The following is a 24,767-nucleotide window of genomic DNA, read 5'->3' as shown; positions in this document are numbered from 1 at the left end:
GGGAGCTGAGACAAATGCTTGTTTCAGTGTTTCAAAAGCTGTGACTGCCTCAGGAGACCAAGACGAAGGATCAGCTCCTTTTTGGGTCAGTGCTGTGATCGGGGCGATGATGGTGGAGAAGTTACGAATAAACTTCCGGTAATAATTGGAAAAGCCTAGGAACCGCTGAATAGACTTGAGGGAGTCGGGTTGCGGCCAATCTATTAAGGCTTTAAGTTTCTCAGGATCCATGGCCAATCCCGTGTTGGAAATAATATATCCAAGAAAAGAGGTGGTAGACTGGTGAAAGATACATTTCTCCATCTTGGCAAACAAACGGTTCTCTCGGAGGCGGGAGAGTACAAACTTGGTATGGATGATATGGTCCTGTAGATTCTTGGAAAAGATAAGGATGTCATCCAGATAAACAATTACAAAACGATTAAGGACATCCCGAAAGATATCGTTGATAAAGTCCTGAAAAACCGTCGGAGCGTTGCATAAGCCGAAAGGCATGACGAGATACTCGTAGTGGCCGCTGCGGGTGTTGAAGGCGGTCTTCCATTCGTCGCCCTCCCGGATGCGAATAAGATTATACGCCCCGCGAAGGTCAAGCTTGGAGAACACGTTAGCACCTTGAAGTCTGTCGAATAGTTCAGAGATGAGATGAAGTGGGTAACTGTTCTTCACCGTGATGCGGTTCAGTCCCCGGTAGTCTAAACACGGTCTGAGAGTACCGTCCTTTTTCTTGACGAAAAAGAATCCAGCTCCTGCGGGCGAATTGGAGTGCTGTTTAAAGCCCCGTTTTAGGTTCTCCCGGATATATTCGTTCATGGCTTCCGTCTCAGGAAGAGAGAGGGGGTAGGATTTGGATTTGGGCAATGTGTATTCAGGTACCAAGTCTATCGGACAATCGTAAGATCTGTGGGGAGGTAGTAGTTCGGATTGGGTCTTGCAGAAGACATCCAGAAAAGCAGCATACGGAGCGGGTAAACCTCCCTTAGGGTTGGATGTATTGGCCAGCAGTCGAGGCGGAAGTATGGCTGGTGGAGATGGCTCCTCTGACCTTGACCTCCAAGTAATAGGATCTTGGGATGTCCAGTTGATGAGAGGATTGTGCTTCTGCAACCAAGGTAAGCCGAGAGTGACTGGAATTCCGAGAGCGTGGATTACATCAAAGGCCAAGGTCTCCTTGTGGGAATGAGAGAAAAGGGTGATGGGGCAAGTCCCCAAGGAAATGTATGCCGGGGTGAGCGGACGCTCGTCGATCCCGACCAAGGTAACGGGAGACTTCTTCCTAACGAGTGGAATCTGGTTCTGTTCAGAGAAGGTTTGGTCCATGAAATTCCCTCCCGCGCCGGAATCGATAAATGCCGCAGTGGAGGTGCGGAAGGTAGGACCCGAGAGAGAGACGGGAATGGTCAATTTCTTGGGAAGTTCCTTCCTGGAAAGGGGACAAGGAGATTTAGCACCCAGGGAGAGCCCCTTCGTACTCACTGGGTTTGGTCGTTTCCCGGGCGTAGTGGACATTCACGGACCAGATGCTCGGAGGATCCGCAGTAATAACATAATCCACCAGCTTGGCGAGCTTGCTGTATCGGTGTCCGGGAACGCTGGACTCCAAGTTGCATCGGCTCCGGAGCCTCCAAAGCGGGTAGCGGGGAGACGGCAGGTCCTGTGGTTGGAGAGAATCTGGGAAAAGGAGCACGGAAGGGCATAAATCGGGGAAGCTGGCGCTGGGCGCGACGTACCTGAAGGCGCTGATCCACTCGATTGGCTTGGGAGATGAGTTCCTACAGAAGCCCTGGCCTGGGTTGTGAGGCGAGCTCGTCCTTCACGGAATCCGTTAAGCCTCGCCAGAAGACTGAGACTAAAGCCTCCTGGTCCCATCGTGTCTCAGCTGCTATGGTCCTGAACTCCAAGGCGTACTGGGCCACGGAACGACGTCCCTGAGAAAGCTCAAGCAAAGAGTCAGAGGCAGTTTCTTGGCGTGCGGGGGTATCGAAGACCTATCGAAAGTCTTGTCTAAAGGCCGCGTAGTCGCGGGTGATATCGGGACGTAGTTCCCAAATCGGGGAGGCCCATGTCAGCGCTTTCCCTGTAAGTAGGCTGCATACATATACCACTTTCTCTGCTGCGGAGCCATCTCAAACTGGATCTCGCATTGATTGAGAAAACCGCGACAGGCGTGCGGATCCCCCGCATACGGTTTAGGTGCCGGGATCTTCGGACCTGAGGTCGCGGCGGATAATGGTTCTGGTGACAGTGGCGGTGCGGCCACAGGTGGTGCCTGAAATTAAATGTCCTGTACCTGTTGAATGAGGAGAGCCACTTGGTCAGTTAGGGCCTGGACTTGTTGATACATGGCCGTCATCTTGGAGGCCATGTCAGTCTGGTCTGCGTCTTGTGGGCTCGACATAATGTTACACCGGTGCTGCCCGCAGACCAGACTCGTCCAGACTCGTTATACTGAGGTGGGGACGTATATGTGCACGCACCCGCAGCAGAAGGAGCGTGTCCGGAGTGTGGTGTTTTGGCGTTGCCAGGCCAGGTGTGAATAGGTGTAGCAATACTTGCCGGTACTGGTACTGAAGAGGCGAAGTCGTTGGCGTTTAGCCAAGGTCGGGGGGAGAGAGAGAGATCCGGAAGTTCGAGGTCCAAGCTGTGGTCGAGGGATGATAGAAGCTGCAAGATCAAGAGGGAGCCGGGATCCAGAGCCAGATAGGAACGTCCGCCAAGCCGTATCGCAACCTGAATACACGAAGACAAAGGGAGAGCCAGAATAGACGTCTGTAGCAGAGACTATGTTGAGCGGTGTGAGAGAGGTAGAACAGGTATTAAGTACTGCGGCTGACCAATGGGTAGCGGAGGCAGGCCTGGAGGAGCCCTAGGAGCTGTCCAGGATTGGTCTCCATAATAGACTGCCAGGTGGTAAGGTTTAGGGTTAACTAGTAACCAGCGTGTGGGCGGGGGGCGTGGCTTCACTGCAAGAGCAGTGAATAAATTAGCTTGTGCCGGCATGCGCTCCGTAACGGGAGGGGATGTGCGCGCAGGGGCAATGGCAGGCGCCCGAGCACCAGCCATGCGCGGGGCAGCGGTAGCCCGACTGGGAAGCCCCCTCACCACGGAGGTCGGGTGGGAGCAGCGAGGACGCAACCGCACAGCAGCGGGAGCAGAAAGAGGTGAGGGGAGGTCACACTGCGACCGACGTGACCCCCATGTCCTCATATTTATGTTGTTTACTCCTATTTGGTACAATGAGCTTCAGACTGACTTGTTGAACCTTTTATAGTGTGCCTGGCACGCCAGAAACCCTATCAGGTGTGCCATGGCACAATTGCTCATTTTCCAGGGGCTGATCGGTGAGACATGCGGTTGATCCAATGGAAACAGAGCTGGGGTCCTCTCCCTGTTTCTGTCAGCTGGGGTGTCATTCATTTGATCGCTCAGTAAATGATCCATTGACCGGAAATTGCAGAGGTTCAATGGCACTCTGAAGAGGTTGATGGTCAGGAATTTTGAATGTGTGCAGTTTTGATCGGTCATATCTGTGTGGGCATTTGTTCACTCCAGTTGCATGACCCTGAGTGATTTGCAGCCCACCCGTACTTGAAATTTGTATGGTTCTTTTACAAGGCAAGTTTTTATCTTTGAACAGGTTGGAAATAAATGGGCACACTTCTCTAAATAAATTTCCCTCTCGGGGTAAGTATACATCTTGCTTCCTTTTTATCCTGGGGACCTTTGCAAACAGTAGGGGTACAATATTGATGTACAGATTGCAAAGGTGTGTGTGTGTGTGTTATATACTGTACATACTAAAACGCCTGCCTTATTTTCTTATAGGAGAAGTTATAGCGAGCGGTTATATGGAGCAATAGAAGTTATAGGGAGCGGTTATATGGAGCAATAGGAAGAGTTGTAGGGAGCAGTACTAAGGAGGGGTCATAAGGAACAATAAGTCTAATTTTAGGGAGCAATAGCGTCTGCACGTGTTATGGTTATTATCTCGCTGTTTTCTCCTTGCAGAGACAAAGGTTTCAACCTGCAGTGGGTGGATGATGCACACGCCCTGGGTATATTCTCCAGTCCCGAGGATGGTAAATCATTCTATCATTAATCTAATCACCAAGTGTTGTGTGTGCAGCCCCGAGTACTCGGGCAAGTGCAGGATTGGGAGTGTGCGCGGAGGAGGCTTCACTCCATCCCAGTACATTTTCCTGCAGTGGACACGGATCATTTTGGAGTTATTCCCCCTGCAGTCACGAGAAAGGCTTTATTTAGTTACAAACCTAAAGCAAAACTTCCACTGAAAACAGGATGTTTTTAAAACCTCCTCTTCCCTCAAAAAAAATTGAGTTTAAAGAACTTCTCCCCTGTGTTTAAATCCTGCTACAAGGCACGGAGCAGTTAGTTTTTTCTATTGCACTTTAACTGCAGTTTGCATAATAAATATCCTGACTCTAAAAGTAGAATAAAGCATCACATTTCTGAAGAAAAATACAGTTGAAATGTATAAATATTTTATTTTTGTGAAATCTGTTCCCCGTTTCCAATGTTATGTAGGTTGTCTCTCTTATTCCCGTTCCCCACTGTAATTTGGTTAAAAAAAAATATCACTGCTATTCTCTCCCTTCTGGAGGCTACAGAGCTTGAACCTGATCCACTATTCGAATCCAGAGGTGGCTGCACTGGGCCTCTGAAATCTGATTGTAAATAGCTGTGTGTTTGCGGCTCTTTATAAATAGTCTTATTTTTGTAGCTGACTGTTTGACATGTTTAAGGGGTCAGTACCTCCAAGACTGAAGTGTACTAATGGCAGGGACCTGGCTTTTTTTTTTGTTTCAAAGTTATTTTTCTTCAACCCAATAAAAAAATGAGTACATAAGTAAATAGGTTACACAATACATAAGAAATATACATACAAGTGGGTTTCGTACTCCCAGGGTCACAAACATTTATCATTTATAGTATATCTGTGTGTGAGAGCCTGAGTAATTTGGTTGGAACTTGAGCTCAGCTCACCTGATTTACTTTTGAATATAGGTTGAATGCAAAGTATACTGTAAGAGAGAAAAGTAGGAAACACGGGGGGGATGTACGGAGGAGTCTCTGATCATCCCCGTTCGCCTCTGATCTCCAAAAGTGGGCTCATGTAGGCAGGGACCTGTTTAATGGGTTAACAAAGTTTGACACCTATTTAAAAAAAAATGTTTAATCCCTTTTTAAAGGCTATTTTATAAACATGGTGAGCTGATACATTGAGGGGTCTGATGTCCTCTGGCTGCTCCCTTTTTGTCTGATGTCACTGTGTATTTAACAAGCGTTTGCACAGGCAGAGCTCCCATTTCTCCCTTCTCCCTTCCCTTACGTTTATTGGCTCTCTGATAAGGACAAGATAAGCTAAGGATAAAGAAAACACGTGATTGACAAATAATGCCCCATTTAGAGGTCCTGAAGAAATGCAATGTGTAATTGCCAGGAAAAACTGCAGTCAAATCTTTTCATTTAGCACAGTAACCTTTGTTTCAGGGAGACAACAAAATTGTAAAATTCCTTACAAAACATTACTTCTTGGGTTAGCTACCTTTACACCTCTGTGTTTTACCTCTTACACTTGTCCCAAAAGTGATCCATGTTTTGACCTTTGCCTTCTTGCCACCGTCCTCCCCCCTTTTTACAGCATATTCCGCCTCCTGCCGTAAACATCCCGGGATGAAATTCCGTCCCCTGTCTCAGGGCAGCCGTCAGTCCAAACTGCGGGCACAGGAGCAGGCTGGTAAGGTTTTGCTGGGGTTAATGTAACATCCCAGAGCAGGTGCGGGGTCTGCACTGAGCAGTGGTACTTATTATGCCTATCGGTCCCGATTAGTGTTTTTTTGGAGGGGGAGTGGGGTGATTTTATTATATATATTCTCAAATACAAAATACCACTTTGTGAGTACATTTGCATGTCTTTCACAATTGTCTCTTGGCATACAATGCTTCAAAAGCAGCCAGGGTATTCTGTGTAATGACATGCAAATGAACACTCAGTGTCACTTTTTGCTTCTTATCCATTTTAACATGGATCCCTATAAGCTTACGTCTGCTGTATTACACAGCTTTTTCAGCACAGCCTGGGTTACAGAAGTGCACAGTCCGTAAACCTACTCACAGACAGCTGTATTAATTATTGATGTGTGGATATTTTAGATATTCCTTTGTATGTTGTAGTAGCAAATGATGCTTTTTAGCACAGATTCTTTGATTCTTGCATTTTATACTTTTACAATATCCTTTAACCTATTTACATTCATACATTGATTTGATTGGCATTGTTCAGAGTGCTATCTGGGATCTTGTCTCTATTTTATTTGATCTTTGTTCACCCCACAGCTTGCATGTGTGTGTATGTTTATCATATTTTTGCTTTCCTTTTCTCTGGGAACACAACATTTCAGCAGATCAGCTATTTCTGTTTATCTGTCTGACGAACGACAGCTTTAATAATTACTTTGCAAGCAAAGAACTGCATGAAAACAACAATTTACCTGGAGTTTTGAGGACTGACAAGTAGTCTGATCCTTAAGACATCAGATAAAGATGGTAAAATCCCACCAATGCTTTTCTTGACCATGTGATGTTACAAGTTAAACATAAATATTAAAATATTAAAAAACTTGGGCAAAATAAAATGATTGGGTGTTGAAGAATAAACTCAGATTTACAAAATATAGTCTTGGGGAACTACTGATAGCACCTAGGAACACCGGATATCACTTCTCTCGGGGTATGTATATCTCTCTTTATATAGCGCCACGTAACACATAATGGGAATAAGCAAAGTAACATTAGGAAAAGGAGTCCATGCCTTGAAGAGCTTGGGGTATAACTGTTGCACCCACTTTCTCTCCCCTCTTTCAGAGATCTCCCAGCCCTCCAAAGACAGACTTGAGATAGATGCGTCTGTGGCGAAGAGACTGGTGAGCAGGGCCCTGGGGCTCCCCAAACAAGAGGACATCTCTACAGAGAACTGAACCCTGCTCGTGCTGGGTTACATGTATTGTATCTGATACACCGATGCTGTGAATGCAGACAGTCACCTGTCCGGTTGATACTTGTAGTCGTTAGCTGAAGCTCAGCATTTACTTTAGTTTTCACGTAAAGCAGCAGTCCTGGTTTGATTTTGTTTTATAGGTTTGAGGCAGAGGGGGTCTCCGGAGTTGAACCGCATTCATTCCAGCTCCAGGACCCCCTGCTTCCCGAGATACTTGTAGGGGGTGCCAGTAACCACTCCGGCTGGCAAGTTGGGGCTATCATTGGTGGTTATAATATCACGTGTGTCAATAGGAAGCTGTGACGTTGTCCCTTGCGGCTTCATATTGGCCATGTATTGGGACCTTTCAAACCTGCGGCGTTGCTACCAGCACCCCCTACGGAGGGCTATATCCCGGTGAGCAGGGGATCCCCAGATCTGAAATGAAAATGGTTGAGCTCTGGAGACACCCTACTTCCCAACTAGGGGGAAATGGGGGGGGGGGGGTTTGGGACATATACTCCTTTTAAATGATGTAACCCAGCGGCTCCCAATCTTTTCAAACTGCCCTCCCCTAAAAATGATTTGTTTTGCCTTTGAGGGACCCCCTTTAGTATTCGATGTCCAAAGGAACATGACCAAGATATTGGAAATATCACACACAAAGGAATATGTGAAGTGGGTTATTTATGCAGGAAAACGATATCACAGAATGACATCCCGTTACACAGGAGCACAATGGTAGGATCGGATAGAAGTAGAACTACTCCCACAGCATGTTGGGGCTCCTGCAGTTGTACATATATAATATCTAGGCAGAGAAAGGGGCGCTCAGGATTTGGGTCTGGTCTTAATGTGCCTCTAAAGGTGATATCTCATGATAACCTAACTCCTGCAAGTGTACTTGCATCTGGGTGAACAGATCATTACATCTGTGTTACAATATGCTTGTATTATTAAGGGGAAGTGACTCCTTCTGTAATTAAGTATGAGGGGCTAGTGTGTGTGTGGCCATTTTGAGCAAGTGCTGTCTGTGTGTGTGTACGTTCACACACACACAGCACTTGCTCAAAATGGATGGCCAGTCTGTGCACGGTAGCAAAGATAGTATACACACGTTTAACATTCCTAATTGAAGTGAAGACCAGCACAAGAACATTATAGAACAAATAATAAAGATATTGCTTTATTAATACATCTACGATATCACACTCAGATCTGGGTGATATCACACTCAGACAACACTGGGTGTGATATAGATGTATTAATAAAGTAATATCTTTATTATTTGTTCTATAATCTTCTTGTGCTGGTATTCACTTCAATTTGGAAGTGTGTGTGTGTTTAGTTAAATCCTTTGGCCTAAACATATTACGCTTCAACTATGTCAAGGTCGATGCTATCAGCAGGTCCAACCCTACGCATTTTGTACTGTGGCCTTTGTATTTCCTCCACAGTATAAAATTGGTAGGGTGAACCAACCAGCTGAAAGGGTCTATCTTGACTGGTTGCAGGCTTAATGTGTAGGCCAAAAGATGAATGAAACGACCCACACCTTATGTAACCACTATGGGACCAGGAATGTGTCAGAATGCCTCTCCAACAGTAATTACAGGCTCTTCTTTACTTGTTACTGTTCGTTACAGATTTTCTGGTGTGACATTAACATGACCCCTCGTTGACATCACCACGCATGGTCTGTGTTTTTGTATTTTTTTTTCACGCCAGGAATAATGATATAAATCTCCAAGTTTCCATGTTGGAATCACCCACCTCTCCAAAAACACGAAAGACTTTGTGGTGCTTAACAAACACTCAACTTTATTTTCCCAATCACCTGTTGGACAGGGTGAGGGGGTAAAAACATTAAGGCTTTAATTCAAGTATAGACAGGCGTTGCGCCGGAGACGGCCGACCTCATAAAACAGGATCACACATACACACAGCACCTGCGGTATTTGTTAGCTCCTTCACTGCTGCAGTGACACATAGCATAGCACTGCTACGCCCTACGGCAAGGAAGGGGTTAAATAGTTAATGTGCCGGCAAAATAGTAATAAGTTATAACTTATTCCTAATACCTATACTGTGGGTAATACTGCTACAGACGCAACGCTTATAGGTCTAATATAAACACTAAGACAAAGCTGGAATGGTCTGGAGAAAGAAAGTCTCTTTATAAGAGCTGCAGGTTGTACTGGGAAGATGCGGACACTGCACATACTGTATGAAGAGGGGTCTTACAATGACGGCTGTGAGCTGCTACACCAACGTCTAAGATAGACCCACAAAACTCTAAGTCAGGGATTGTAACATTAAGAAAAACTTAATTGGATGTTTTCGATACCCTCAAAGCTACTTATATGCAAAAAAAAGTCCAAACTACATCTCATAGACAGGCCGAATGTCGCGTTATGTTAGCATAACATGCGTTATTTATCAATAACATGATGTCCGTCTTGGTGTTACTCTAATATCGACTCTGAAATAATCCAAGTTTTTGGGGGGGTAATTTGGTTAAAACGGAGCCATTTTATACTTAACCACATGAAAACAGTGGAACAGCGCTATGTCAGTGTTTGGGTGAGAGTAACGTGGGAAGTTTAGGTATGACGTAACTAAAGTACCGCTAAGTACCTGCGTTAAACTTAAAACACACTTTAGTTGAATATGCTTTGCTAGGAATAATGTCTCATTTGCACATCAGTTATTAAAATACCTTATATTTAAAGCAATGTTCTTTTCAAGAGAAAACATGAATTAACATTGTTGGTGGCCTGAGATAGTTTCATCTTAATGATGTAATAATAATGTGATAGGTTAAAGCGTAACAGATTGTTGTGGATCTAGGCCTAAGAGCACTATGGGAGGGAGGATGATTTATTTCCCTTTTTCTGCTAACTAGTGTCAGTGTTCGTCCTGGGGTACGCTACACTGATGGGAGGCTATACAGCTTACAAAACTGGTCCAAAATGGCTTTGCAGAAGATGGAAATAAAAATGTTCAATCAAAAAACTGTAGCACCATTGAACTGTATTATAATCAAATGCGTTGCTCATCCCACTGGCACTAAATGTGTTAATAAGAGCACCAAAATGCCACATAGGTATCTGCAGTACAATACCGTGTAGAAATCCAGCAGGGGCAGGGCAGGATGGGACTGGGCCTAAGGGCGTAATCCTGATACTGGCGCAGTATAAAACATAAGCATCTCAATTTCAAGTGTGGTAAATGCGGCCTTTTAAATAACCTCCAATTAGTGTGTCACTGACGAGATATCTGCTTGTTCGTTTTATCAGGGTGGTGACGCTTGAAGAAGAAATTTAAAGAGGCAAACCAAGCCTTTTTTTTTCTTCATTTTTTGAATACAGGATTGAACCCAGGCATCTCCGGAGCTCAGCCCTGTTAATTTCAGCCCCGGGGACCCCTTGCTTCCAGAGATGGTTGCCTCCGAAAGGGATGCTAGTGTATCTCCTGCAGTGGGCCAATAAGAAGCTGCAGGGCTTGGGAGCTTTGAAAAGCAGCCATATAGTGAACCCTGGAGTAGCAACCGGCACCCACTATGGGGTTCAGTATCTCTGGAAGCAGGGGGTCCCTGGAGTGGAAGTTAATGGGGTTCAGCTCCGGAGACCCCTGCTTCAATCCTGTATTTAATTTAAAAAAAAAAAAACAGCATGGATTGCCTCTTTAAAAGACCCATGGATCGGAAGCAGGGGGACCCAGGGAATTGAACCGTTTACATGTTAGCTCCGGTACCCACTGGTAATTACCGGGAAAGGTGCCACCGGTACTTCTGCAAATGTAATTCACCCAGGTCACGCGGCCAATCGAAGCCACGGCTGATGACATCACAAGCTTCCTATTGGCCCACGTAACACAGGAGATTTAAATTGCCTTTATTTTTCCCCTGGGGGAGCCTTGGAGCTGAAATTAACGCTCCGGGTCCCTGCTTCCCTGCCATGTACTAGAAAAAGAAAGGGGTATTAAAATAAAAAAAGTATAGAACCTAAATCTGAGGGCTCAATATAATAATAGTTCTTGTTTTCCCTCAATATTTGGTGCAATTACACCATCTAAAATATTGTTTTGTTTAAAAGGTGCAACAATGATCACTTGCTAATAAACTATATAAAAAAAAATAGAAATTTCTTTGTAGAAATTGTATACTGGTGGTCATTGGTCAGAAAATCTATAAACGTGAGAATAAAAATCCAAACAGTTCTCTGTAGTGACACAATATGGAGAGAGAGGGTTTGTTTGTTTGTAGACAGCAGAAGAAATGATAGTTACAAAATGATCAGCATAAAGTCCGACTTTTTTTTTTTAAGAGTATCAGGGAATGTAAAATAAGATATGAGCTGAAGGATGCCTGTGTGCTTCCATGCCCCTGCTGTGCGGTGAGAGGGTCATATGCTAAGCAGTGGTTTCAGAAGGATCCCCCTCTCCCTGCTGGCTGTGGGAGTAGCGATTTGTAGGCTCTGCGTGCTCTCTCTCTGGAGTGGAAGAGGTTCATTTACTGTTCCGTGAGATCCCTGAGCCGTCTTATCGAGTGGAGAGCTGGTTGTTCAGGAGGCCGCTGAACTGTTCAAACTTCTCCTCCGTCTCGGCGCTGTAAGAGCCGCCTGTGAGAGAGGGATAAGTAAGACTGTAGTGAAACTCTGTAATGTGGTCTACTGCTTATTATGAGGTTGAATGTGCTTGGAGATACTCAGAATCAATGAGACAGACCTATTTATTATATGTGAAGGCAGCTTTTCAGCATATTGAGCAGGCATTCAAAGGATTTGTTTCCTTCAAACCATGTAACACGCAGAGCAATGAACATGCTGGGTCAACATGTTTAACATTTCTGAATAATGAACATGAACTGTCAGGAGCAGCTTTCTACCATCCGCCCTCCACCCAGGAACAGTGAAGTCTACTAAATCCAAAGCCTGTTTTTAAAAATGATTGTTTTGTTCTAAGAACCCATGTCCCACAGAGGCTGTCCCTCCCACCGCAGTGACTGTGACAGACATGCAACACATGTAGTTTGTTCCTTTCACCACTTGGGGACAGGGGGACAGTGACGGACCTTCTGTGTGTGTTATGAGACAGACACATTGGGCCATAGATCTCAACCACTGTATGTCACCCATTCTTGGCACATAGTAGAATATGCACTGCTCCTTTAGACAAGGTGTGCCTTCTGCCCACTGGCACGGTGTGGGTGCCTACTCCCCCTTGCACTTTTTGGGGCATGTCCCCGCTGCCCCTGGCACAGTGCCTCCTCTATCTCACCTATATGACAGTTGTACATCCAGATCCGTTGCCCGTCGTATCGACAGCGACACTTCATAATGTTATTCGTATAATCCGACTCTGCCACCTCCTGATTGGGGTTAATGATGATCTGCAGGAGACAAAGCCAACAATGTGTATAAGGCTAAGGCCCCGCTGCACATGCCAGTACGGCAAGTCACTGCACCGCGATCTGTGGTGAACTTTTTGGCGCGCGGGACGTGGCCAAAATGGGTCGGATGGGCGTGGCCATGATGTGGGGGGCAGAGCCATCACACAAACACACAGCACTGCAGCAGCCCCACATATGAAGATGTGAAGAATATAAATGTGCCAGCAATGCATAGCAAAACATTTCACTGCCCCTGATCTTACCTGGTGATTAACCCAATGCTATTTCAGTGTAGGAAGCTATTAATTTGTTAGGAGGCATTACACATATATAAAAACAACAAGAGTATAGAAAGTAATTCAAAAACACTCAGTAATCTTTCAGAGATCCTTTCTTTAGCAATCAAGCTTCCATTCTGTCCCTTTTTTTAAATACATAATAATAAAGCTGCTGCCGAATCCCAGCTTCCTTGTACTTCCCTCCCAAGCCGCCTCCCGAAGCTTACACAGCTCCCCTCTTTCCCTCCTCATTGGCTCCCTCGCGTACCACGTGACACGTCAGCGCTTCTGATCACCAGAGGCTTGTAGGTCCGGCCGGCTGACGTGTCACAGCACGTAGTCAGCCACGTCGGAATGAGGCAGCGGGGACCACAAGACTGCAAGTAAGAGGCTAGTGGCCCGCGTGCACCGCTGACCGCAGCAGGTCCTCAGCCTAAGGCTGCGGTCCCAGTCACTGCCACAGCGCACGGCGTGCACTGTGCGTGTAAGCACCGCCCCTCAGTGGGGAAGGGCCCAGTACGCACCTTCACGCTGAAGGTGCAGCCGCGCTGTACTGCAAGTTTTTTACAACTCAGTCAAATTGAGTTCAAACCTTGTGACGGAGGCGTGGCCACCGCCGGGCGCGCATGTCACAGTTATGACTGGGACCGCAGCCCAAGGCTGAGGTCCCGCTGCAGTTGGCGGCGTGTGCGTCACACACCTGCCCATGATGTCCTCCCACGCCAGCCCCAGTCTCTCCTCCCTGCAAGGCTCACTACGCGCTGTGACTCGTCAGCCGCCAGGGGATGTAAGGATTGTGTGTGTTTCGCACAGCTCGGGGGGAACGACTTTGCAGCACCCGATCAATTTGCCCCCCTTGTATCACCCCTCCCTCTCCTGTGGACCCACAAACTCCTCCACCCCTCTCCCCGGGCTTAATGGCCACGCCCTCTGACCCGTTTTGGCCAGTGATGTCACAAGGTGGTGTGTTGGCTCCCATTTCACTTTTTTTTTTACATGGTTTGGTTTGTTTTTAGCTATGACCCCTACATTTAGATGTACACTATGCAACACTCTCCCACACAACCACTGCCCTGAAAACACAGAGGGTTAACTCTTTGGGGGTCCATGCTTCTGAATGGGACCCCCACAGCGTTAATCTTAACGGAAACTACATAAACTAACTTGCATTACAGCAGCAGCCATGCCTCTAGTTCTCCCTCCCATCCCCTCTCCCTTCCTCCTCCCTTTCCTCCTCTCCTCATCCCCTCCCTCCCCTACAGTACCTTCCTCTTTCGCTCCCCAAACCATTTCCTCTTTTCCTCCCCTACCATTTCCTCTTTCCCTCCCCTATCTTTGCCTCCTTCCCCCTCCCCCTCTCTCCCCTTCCCTCCCCCTTTTCTCTTCCCCCCTCTTTCTCTCTTCTCCTTCTCTCCTCTCACCCCTTTCTACCTTTCCCCCCCCCCTCCCATTCTCCCTTCTCCCCCCCCTCCCATTCTCCCTTCTCCCCCTAATGTTCGTATCTTGCCCCTGAGCATGTTCTGATCTTTAAATATGTATTTGAGCGTTAAAAAACCATGTCTTAATCCCTAGCTTCTAAAGTTACCATTGTAACCTTTGGCTTGCACTGGGCTCGGGGAAGAGCTCCACTTTAACCTCCCAGACATGCAATATCTCAAACGCTTATATTTCCTGAACAGAGCATCAAATCAGGGCAAGAACAGATCTTTAAAAATATCAATTGCAAAATTTCAGTGTTGATGGCTGCTTTAACACACACAGCAATTTATATCTGTATGCAAAGCAATATATATTGATTACAGAGCAGAGAATTGTGGTCTCGCCGGTCGTGAAGGTGTTATCGGAGTATGTCAGTATCAGAGCATGTGAATGTCTGCGTTACTGTATGTATGTATGAGAGTATGTTATCAGAGTACCCAAGTACCCGCTGCCTCCCCCGCCCGCACCTGGAAGAAATAATCCCCCGGTGCAACGTCTGTGATATCAATCCACTGACAGTCGATGTCGTGTCGATAAACGTCCCAGCATCCCACGGTGATGCCCTGCTCGCCAAAATTAGCACAGACGTACTGCTTCTGAATGTCTGCAGAGAGGAGAAAGGGGGGAGGGGTTAGAGATGAAAGAAGGGGGGGAAAGACCATTCCAAAATGATCATTGCACAGTTGATCTCTAGGAGTGTCACTAACCTCAGGTAAATCCTGAGTGTCAAAGCGGAGAGCTTTAGCACCCCCCCCCCCTCACCGGAGCAGAAAACACAGCGGGATTTCCCTCTCACCTGATTCACATTCGGAATCCTCCAGACAGAAACTTGCCTTGTGCCCCTCAGCAACTTTGGTTCCGTTCAGGCTCAGCAGGTCGTAGTGAGTGAAAACCTCCATACTGTGATAATGACTGTGGAGTGAGAGGGGGGGGGGGGCTGTCACAATGCACACAACAACCCGCCTTTGAACTAGCCCCTTGTTAGATAAGCTGCACTCGCATCTTATCTCCTTTGGTCTTCATTGGTTTTCAGGAGGTTGTTGACCTCAATAACCGAACCACCTTCGTTATCTAACCAAGCTGATGCTGGCACAGCAAACCATCCACCTCCTCTGCTCCATGTTACCCAGTGACTAATACCTCCTGGCAGGCTCCAGCATTTACCAATACTCTGTGCATTATGATGTCACCGATGAGTTCACATGACCTCTCAATGCTGTAGTCAGTTACCTACCTAGCAAAGGCAGAAAGTATTTTGAGGAGAGGAGCCCAACCATCCAGGAAACTCGAGGCCATTTTAATAGTAGAATGAGATAGTAAAAAGTATATATGTGTTATAATATATTATTATTGTGACAAAGCACAATATTACTCTGACAATCTCCTCCAGAACACATCAAACCCAGCTAACTTCTGGAAGGCTATCAACAACATATTCCAGCCTTCTAAAAATCAGCAACCAAGTAATATCACTAAGGGGGATATTACTCTGACAACCCCCACTGTCATTGCAAATGCATTCAATGATTACTTTGTGGGGTGTGCTACTAACTTACTAGCGAAACGCAACCCAAACCACAAACATGAATCTCATCATGGGAGTACCCATATAGCCCCACCCTCTCCCAACACTGCCCACAATTTTCAATTTGGCCCAATATCTGAAGAGGAGATTACACAAGCACTCCTCAAACTAAAACTAAGCAGCCAATGCGGACCTGACTTACTACAATCTAGGCTCCTACGACTTGGTGCCCCAGCCATTGCCAAACCAATTGCTTCCATAGTCAACTCTATTGTCTGCAGGCCATATCCCTAAGACCTGGAAAACTGCCAGAGTTGTCCCAATCTTCAAAAGTGGGGACAAAAACACTGTCTCAAACTACAGGCCAATCTTACTTCTACCAATTCTATCCAAAGTCGTGGAAAAATGTGTCCACTCCCAATTAAGCGATAACTATACCAAGACAAATTTCCCTAGCCAATTCCAATCTGGCTTTCGTCCCAAACACTCCACCGTAACTACCCTGCTAAAAGTTTGCAATGAAATCCAGTGTGGAATGGAACGGGGACAACTCACTGGTGCAGTATTCCTAGATTTTGCACAGGCTTTTGATAGTTGATCATGCTATCCTGCTTAACAAACTCCAGAGCTCTGGAATAGGGAAGCATGCTTTAAACCGGTTTCAGTCCTACCTATCAGGAAGATCCCAACATGTGTCCATCTCAGGCTCTAACTTCAACCCCCTGGATATCACCTGTGGTGTCCCGCAAGGCTCTGTTCTGGGGCCCCTACTCTTCTCAGTGTTCATTATTGATCTTCCCACAGCTTGTAAGGAAGCCTCAATACACATGTATGCAGATGACACAATCCTATATGCACACAGCCATAGCCTCTCTGACCTTCAACACATACTTCAATCTGACTTTTTGAGACGTGAAAACTGGATTTCCCAAAACAAACTGTTTTTAAACACTGACAAGACTGTAACAATGGTATTTGGGACCAAGACTAAATTTTTAAAGCTTCCAGCGACTGAGCTCCTGATTAGAACCAACGCTAACACCACCCTAACCCCTGTCACTTGTTTTAAATACCTGGGCTTATGGTTTGACTCCCACTTAACATTCGGAATGCACACTGATACCCTGACAACCAAGACCTATGCCAAACTAGGGGTACTTTACAGGAACAAATCCTCCCTAAGTCTCTTGGTCAGAAAGTGTATCGCACAGAAGATGCTAATGCCAATTATTGACTGGAGACATAGTATATGGCTCGACACCTCAAACCCACCTTAGCAAACTTGACACCCTCTACAATTTAATTTGTTGTTTTGTTCTCCAATGCAACTACAACACACATCACTGCGAAATGCTCAAAGAACTAGATTGGTCATCACTAGAGTCTAGGCGCAAAGTTTACCTTTCCTGTCTTGCCTTTAAAATCTTTATGGGCAAGCTACCCAGCTATCTGAACAAGCTCCTCACCCCTACCACATGCAGCACCTATCACCTGAGATCAGACTCCAAAAGACTGTTCATGGTCCCACGGCTCAACAAAGTATCCAGCCGTTCCTCCTTCTCTTACCGAGCACCCCAAAACTGGAACAACCTACCAGAGACTCTCACATCCACCACCAGTTTTAAGTTCTTTCAAATCTAAGGCTGTCTCACGTTTTAATCTGGTCTGTAACTGTTTCATACGCCCATAATATATATTTTCTTTAACTCTGCATGCAATGTCTTGTATATAATGTATACCCTGTTCATTTATGTAACTCTATTTGTAACCATGTATTATTTGACTTAACTCTGTGCCCAGGACATACTTGAAAACGAGAGGCAACTCTCAATGTAGTACTTCCTGGTAAAACATTTTATATGTAGCCCTGGTAAGAAATTGGGCTATAGTTCTTTCCTCCTTCTGGTATAAGCCCTGGTAAGGGCAGGCTGCCAGAAGTTATCATGGGTTTCCCCCACTTCAAGCACTGCCCTGAGTGGTGGAGGTAGGTCACCTGACCCTGTGTCAAGGCAAGAGACACAGGGGAGGGGCCTGCTGATATCATAAAGAGCAGTGCACTTCCTATTTAGTGTGGCTTCAGTGTGAGTTAGACAAGTCAGAGTGATAGTCTGGAGAGCAGTGTGACACTGGCTGGCCCAGTGTGCCTGTGTTAGTGTACAGTTGGAGGAGACAAGCAGCCTCTGAGTAGAGCTGCTAGAACTACAGCGTAGTGAGGTGGACCAATGCCTCTCACCCTGCTTAGGGGGTGAGGGAAGAGCTAGCCCCACCCTGGGTTCCCTTGGCCCAGGGTGGTGGCAGGGGAAGATACCATCCTGGAGGAGAGCAATCAGAGTGGAGTGGATGCACTGTACCTGACTGCTGAGACTGCTGCTATTGTTGGTGATATTGCTGCTGTGAATAAAGAGCTGCTGCTGCTATTTAAAGATATCTACCATGTGAGACTGGAATCTCTCATCCCTGTGTGGGAATACTCTCCATAAGGATTCCACCCCGCATTCCTGGGGCTTACTAGAGATGGAGGCGCTGCACCACTAGAAGAGAATGAAGGCATTCACCCCAGAAACCTGTTCCTGCTATCCTCCATGCCATCGCGGGAGACTCAGGCCCTCCTGTTGCCAGCAGGTATGCACCACACTAAGTCATGTAGCCAGACCCTAGTACAAGTAGGGGGGCCGATCTGCGATTGCCCCGGGGTCCATGGGCTACATATAAATAAAATATAACAGAAAAACTAAGGGACTCACAGGACTTGTGTTAAAGCTGAAACGTTGATGTATTTAATTTTTATTTTTAGTACTTACATTTCTGTGTGTGCCTTAGTTTTTCTGTTAATATCTTTTTTGTTTTTAAGTTCACTCAGGCAAGTCACTGTTGCTGTGTGTGCCACTGATCTTGGTTTACATCTCTATATCATAAAATTATTTTGTCTGCCCCTCTGTAAGATATATCTCATCAGTGACATAATGCACTAATCTATCATATTCAATGCAGATATATTTTTCTTTCTATGTGTATGTATATATAAAGAATATAACTTGTGAGCACATTCACATGTCTTAGACAGGTCTGCAACCCTGCCTTTCACCATTATCACCTACCATACAGTGCTTTCACTGCAGCAACGGATTATGGGAAATGATATGCAAATGAGCGCACAATGCGTCACCTTTTGCCTGAAATCCATTTTTACATGGCACCCTTATAAGCAAATGCTCTGCTGTTCACACAGCTTTTAAGCACAACATGTGATTAGATGCAAAGCCATTCAAACCACTCACCGACAGCTGTTTCAATCTTGTGGGACTCATCAGTGTGAGGTCGGTTGTACTGGCTTTGCAATTTTCAAGGCTGGGTAGGTTTACCATACACATTTTAAGTTATTGTGGGTGATAAAGGCGACAAAAAAACTCCACCCTGCGAGCACCTCCCCACTTCTGTTGTTTGGGACTTTATTCATCACATATTATTAGCCCTCAGAGACATTTGAGCAGACTTACTCCACGCCCTAAAAAGCGTACCTTTGTTTTCATTGACGTGAGAAGAAAGTAAGAATGCTGGCGGAAATGAAAGATGCGGTGGGGGAGAGAGAGAAGGGAGGGAGACAAAGGATTGGGGGACGATATAAAGTGGGGGAGAGAAAGGAGGGAGAAGGGACGGGGGAAAGGAGTGGGGGAAGATATAAAGTGGGGGAGAGAGATGGAGGGTGAGAAAGGAGTGGGGGAAGATATAAAGTGGGGGAGAGAGGAGGGAGAAGATAGAAAGTGGAGGAGAGAGAAGGGAGGGGGAGAAAGGAGTGGGGGAAGATATAAAGTGGGGGAGAGAGAGAAGGGAAGGAGAGAAAGGAGGGAAAAGATAGAAAGTGGAGGAGAGAGAAGGGAGGGGGAGAAAGGAGTGGGGAAGATAGAAAGTGGGGGAGAGAAGGAAGGGAGAGAAAGGAGTGTGGGGAGAGAGAAGGGAGGGCGAGAAATGAGTGTGATAAGATAGAAAGTGGGGGAGAGAGAATGGAGGGAGAAAAAGGAGTGGGGGAAGATAGAAAGTGGGAGAGAGAGAGAAGGGTGGAAGAGAAAGGAGTGGGGGAATATATAAAGTGGGGGAGAGAGAAGGGAGGGAGAAAGTGGGGGAAGATAGAAAAAGTGCAGAAGAGGGAAAATTGTGTGTGTGCGTATGTTAAAGCAGGGGGGCGCAAACTTTTTTCCCTGCGCCCCCCTGCCGGCTGTCCCCTCACTCCCGCGCCCCCCTCCCAACCCCAACTTACCCGCGCTCCGGCGTAATGACGTCACGTTGCCATAGCAACGTGACGTCACATGACCTCGCAGCGTCATTTTGACGCCGCGTTGCCATGGCGACGCAGGGAGGAAGCCGCCGGAGCCACGGTAAGTTAGGTTTACAGAGGCCCTGCAGCTCCCCCGGCACTTAATTTAAGTGCCTTCGGGAAGCGCGCGGGGCCTCTGTAAACCCCGCGCCCCCCGTCGGCAGTGTCGCGCCCCCCCTGGGGGTCGCGCCCCACAGTTTGCGCACCGCTGTGTTAAAGGAATGCTGCTTGGATCCACACAGAGGGATGTAAATATGAAGAAGAAAAAAACTGTATCAAATGGTATCTTAGGGTTCACATTCAGGTATGAAATTGAGTGAACAGATCTGCTGGTAATTTCTATGTCCACTGCAGCTTTCAGATGATGCCTGCGTGTTACAGCCTGCACACTGCATCCTCTCTCCCCTGCAGGTGGTGGAGGGAGTATTCCCTGACTTCACCCTAACGCAAACCATAATTATTTAGCACAGGCACATGAGCCCACGACTAGGGTGTGCTGTACACGTATAACGGGGCTGTGTGCTCATCCAGACTACAGGGGACCTTTATGCACTTGCTTTGCAAAAACCCCTCCCGCATTTCCGCCCACTCCTGTCTGGGACGCTTTTCATCTTATCTGGCATGTATAATTAGGAGTAAAGGAACTTGGCCCTGCAACGACTCCTCTGCTATTTATATTGCTCCTTTCAGCTTTGCTGTGTATAACGGTTTTAAATTTAGACCAGAAAGTCTCATTCTGAACAGCGGCAAATAGCAGATGACAGAGAACACACTGCGTTCACAAAGAGATCAGAGCGGAGAGAGCGAGGGATGTGAATGCGATCAGGGTCTAGTTACAAGGATGTTTTTCCCTGGAAAATTCAGGGGGGGGGGGGGGGGGAGTCTGCATAGGAGTCAAAGTAATTGTTGGCGCTAAATCAGGGCATTTTCATCCTGCACCTATGTATCTAATTATTTTGCTCCAATTGTGCTGTGCCTGCCCCAGCTCGCACCTTGGTTAGTGTTAGAGTTGGGGTGGAGCTACATTGTGAACATATTATAATGACATTTATCACACGTTGCATTTCTGTGCACCATTCTTTTCCCCTTTGATTTGCCCCCCACAAAATCTGCCATATCTGAAGTAGCGTAAGTCTAAAATTCTGCATCAGATTTAGGAAACAGTTCTTACATATGTAGCCAGGTTCCCCCTTTTGCTCCGCGACCCCCGTTACCTCCACTGATGGTGGGGGCTGCCGGAGCCGAGCGGCAGCCCCGCCGGCGTTCCTGGAGGGTGGGGGCCGAGCAGGGAGCACTCCGGTGCTCTGGAGGTCTCCGGCGGCTCCCGCGAGGGGCGCCGACATTTTCCTTGAAGTTGCGCATGGCCACTGCGGAGGTTGGCGCATGCGCAAAGGAAGTGCACGCGAGGCGGCCATAGGGGAGAATAGCTCCCAAGAAGATACAGCCCCCAGGGTGCACAGGGGCAGAGTCAGGTGATGCCAGGTAGCCAATAGGGCTGTAGGATCTCCCTGAAGGGGAGATTGGATACATTTGGTGCGCTGAGCCCACGCGAGTCGGCGTCAGGAGCAGCTAGGGGAAGGAGGTAGGGTGCAGGAGTCAATGACTCCCTGCACTAGGCCAGCAGCCCCCTAGGCCCCAGATAGCCCTGAGTCACCAGTAGTTTGAGTGTTGTAGGGACAGGCCCCAGGTTAGGGACCCTGCCCCTTACTACCCAGAGTCAGTTAGGGACACAGCGGACGCTGCACGTCCATCCAGAGGTTTGGGCTCAGACCTCCGCTGCAGCAGCCATCCGGGTGGGATCGCCCTGGACGGTAGTTCCTGTATTCGTCAGCCTTTGGATCCTTTGTGAAGCTCCTTGGCAGGCCCGGGCACTGGAGTGCTCGGCAGGTAACCATCAACAAGTGCACCAACGATCCTACATATATATTATTAATACGGGACTAGTGGCTGCGCAGTCACACATATCATCTCCCTTTAAGGGTGTGGGACATATTGTGTGGGGTTATTGGACACGGGGTGGGATCACCCGGTGTAGGTGGGAGCGTCCTGCGAGACGCAGTAGTCAGTGTCTCCTCTAGAGAGGGACACCTGTTGATATATGAATAAGTATATGCTATACAGTTATACAGTTACAGTCACTGGTTATTTTACATGCGGTGTGTGGAGTGATATATATTTATCCTGCGCGGAACCACTCCTCTGGCGGGAGCCGTCGCAGGTGGAGGCGTTGCACCACGAGATTGTGTGATATGTATGTACCCCAGGCTCCCCGAGCGGAGGCTTAGGCTCCTGAGAGCCACACAGGTATACACAGCAGGTAGTAGCGTCTGTATTCACAGGGAATACCCATTACATTTGGAGGCGCTGCTGAGATTCAGCCCTGGGGTGCCCTACTCAGTAGTTCACGTAGTATCCTATCAGTCAGCATGTCTGCGCTCACGCCCCAACAAGTGGCTGACTGGGCCGAAAAGCTAGGAGAGCTCCTGCGACATGTAGTCGGAGTACCTGCCGATGTATCCATGTTTACTGTCTGCAGTGCATTAAGGACACCCATCAGATCAGACATATCTCTACCCCGAGTGACCTCTTCTGATGCTAGGCAAGGGGCCACCAGCTGGGCCGGTAGCCCGCCAACATCACCGGTCCCTATCCGGTTAGTGAACAGCTTCACCCCAGGGAGCGGGGATCGCAAGTTCCTCAGACAGTGGCGGCTCCATGCTAGGAGTGACATTCCCGCAGCTTGTGGAAGCGATAACTGTCCGCCCAAGCCCAAAATTACAGGAAGTTGAAGGTGTTTTCAGGAATGGTTCCTGTCCCCGCAGGCGAGGAAAGCATCGAGTCTTGGAAGGAACACACCCTCAAGGTGATCGATGAATGGCCCTGCTCTGAAACGGTCAGACGTCAGAGAATCCTGGAAATCCTCCGACCCCCAGCAGCCACCATGGTCAGCGCACAGCGCGACCAAGACCCTGATCTCTCTGTTCATCAGATGGTAGACTTGTTGGTCCAGATCTATGGCAAATATGAAGAGGAGAGTGAGCTGTGATTCAAATATTACGGTCTCCGACAGAAGGAGAAGGAAGACCTGTCAGATTTCCTTCAGCTAGTCCTGTGGAAATTGCGATCTTGCGGCCTCATCCTAGCCTCAGCGATGGACGAATACCGGCGCAAGCAGTTCCTCCCAGGGGCCATTCCCACGCATCACATAGTGATCATGATCAGGTGTTCACTAATGGAGGGGCCTTCCCCTACCTTCATGGACATTTTTGGGATCGTCAAAGGGCATGAAGCCTATACCAAGCTGCATACAGGCACCAAGGTCAAAGAGCCCCCTGCGAGTGACATCCCGGGAGCCTCCGCTCGCCGGATCAAGAAACCTGTCAAAGAGGAAGAGGAGCCACCCAAGTCGCCCTAGACGAAAGGCCGGACTTCGGGGAGATCCTCCCCCACTTACCTAAGATGACTAGATCCGAAATATATCGTCTGCTATGGTTGTGGACAGAAAGGCCATTTCTCTAGAGAGTGCCCGGATGGAGGCACCCAAGAAAAGAAAACGCCCAGTAAAGGAAGATCGGCTAGGTCCATGATCTGTCGGATACAGACCACAGAAGCCCGGACATCCGAGGCCACCCCTGCGCCTCCCGAAGCCCCTACGGACCTAAGCCCAGACGATGGAATTCCGGACGGGGATGGTTACTGTCAGGTAGGCCCCTCTGCCATCGTGCGTGTGGTAGTAGAAGGAGTCTATGCCTCTGCTTTACTGGACACCGGGTCCCAAGTGACCATAATCTACCGACAATTCTACGACCAACACCTTAAGCACTGTCCCCTGCGGTCGGCGGAACATATGAAGGTGAGGGGATTGAGCAATGAAGATTACCCCTTCGATGGGATTGTGAGAATTCAACTGGAGATACTTCAATTGAATACCGGCAAGAAACATCCCATGCATGTGGAGGCAATGGTATGCCCGAAGCCTCAAGGACAGTGTCAGTACCCAGTCATCTTGGGAACCAATACGGATATAGTGCGAGCCATAATCAGAGCCTACCTGAAAGAGACCAATGAATTGCCACTGGCCAATCCACTCCTTGACCCTGTACTGAGAGAGGAGTGCAACAGAGTATATGCCTTAGAGCGTCACGGGGACCTATACAATCGTCAACGCGGACTGACGACCATTTTACCGGGGGGGTGCAACGCATGCCCATCTGGTGCTGTTATTCGGATCGAGATGAGACCGATCATCTGCTCTCCCTGGAGAGTACCCCTGAGGAAGAGACCCAGAGATGGTATAGGGTAATATCTGAAGTGAGAGAGTGGACGACCAAAATTCCTCTACGAACCTACGTGTATGTTCAAAATATCTCTCCATTCCCGATGGACATTGATGAAGGACAAAGTTTGGGCAGCATATATCCCGTCAGCCCGGTAGAAACAGTGCCCCAGGTGAACGCCGCTGCAGTGGGTGAGCAGTTAGTCAATCTGGACTTCAACTTCGGAGACTCGACGCTGCCAACTGAGTGGAACGATCGACTGACGGCCAAGCTGAATGAAAGAAGGACGATATTTTCCACCAGCGAGATGGATGTAGGCTGCAGTCGCAGCGACCAACACACCATTAGGTTGAGAGACGCCACTCCGTTCCGTGAACGCTCTCGCCGCATCACCCCCAGGGATGTGGACGATGTAAGGAACGTCCTGAAGGAAATGGAGACCGCTGGGATATTGACGGAGTCTCGGAGTCCTTATGCATCACCCATAGTGGTGGTAAGGAAGAAGAA

At 47.7% G+C, this 24,767-nt stretch overlaps 2 protein-coding genes across 6 annotated transcripts in view; one reads left to right on the top strand and one right to left on the bottom strand.

The window, feature by feature from the left end:
* The window catches only part of LOC142495792 (uncharacterized), a 97,022-nt gene extending 88,338 nt beyond the window's left edge, over positions 1 to 8,684 (top strand). For both annotated transcript variants that reach the window (XM_075601756.1, XM_075601755.1), the window contains 3 exons: positions 4,009 to 4,079; positions 5,663 to 5,758; positions 6,886 to 8,684. In XM_075601756.1, the coding sequence (XP_075457871.1) occupies positions 4,009 to 4,079; positions 5,663 to 5,758; positions 6,886 to 6,998 (280 nt within the window). In that variant the 3' untranslated portion in view covers positions 6,999 to 8,684. The remainder of the gene's footprint in view (positions 1 to 4,008; positions 4,080 to 5,662; positions 5,759 to 6,885) is intronic.
* Positions 8,685 to 11,271: 2,587 nt separating this feature from the next.
* LOC142495793 (lysyl oxidase homolog 2) overlaps positions 11,272 to 24,767 on the bottom strand; it is a 121,722-nt gene continuing 108,226 nt past the window's right edge. For all 4 annotated transcript variants that reach the window (XM_075601758.1, XM_075601757.1, XM_075601759.1 and 1 more), the window contains 4 exons: positions 14,943 to 15,058; positions 14,614 to 14,750; positions 12,278 to 12,389; positions 11,272 to 11,619 (listed from right to left, as the gene is read on the bottom strand). In XM_075601758.1, the coding sequence (XP_075457873.1) occupies positions 11,540 to 11,619; positions 12,278 to 12,389; positions 14,614 to 14,750; positions 14,943 to 15,058 (445 nt within the window). In that variant the 3' untranslated portion in view covers positions 11,272 to 11,539. The remainder of the gene's footprint in view (positions 11,620 to 12,277; positions 12,390 to 14,613; positions 14,751 to 14,942; positions 15,059 to 24,767) is intronic.

Source organism: Ascaphus truei, chromosome 5, assembly GCF_040206685.1.
Source record: "Ascaphus truei isolate aAscTru1 chromosome 5, aAscTru1.hap1, whole genome shotgun sequence".
Classification (NCBI taxonomy): Eukaryota; Metazoa; Chordata; class Amphibia; order Anura; family Ascaphidae; genus Ascaphus; species Ascaphus truei.
The sequence above is the reverse complement of the archived record's forward strand: the minus strand, read 5'-3'. Positions and strand labels throughout refer to the sequence as shown.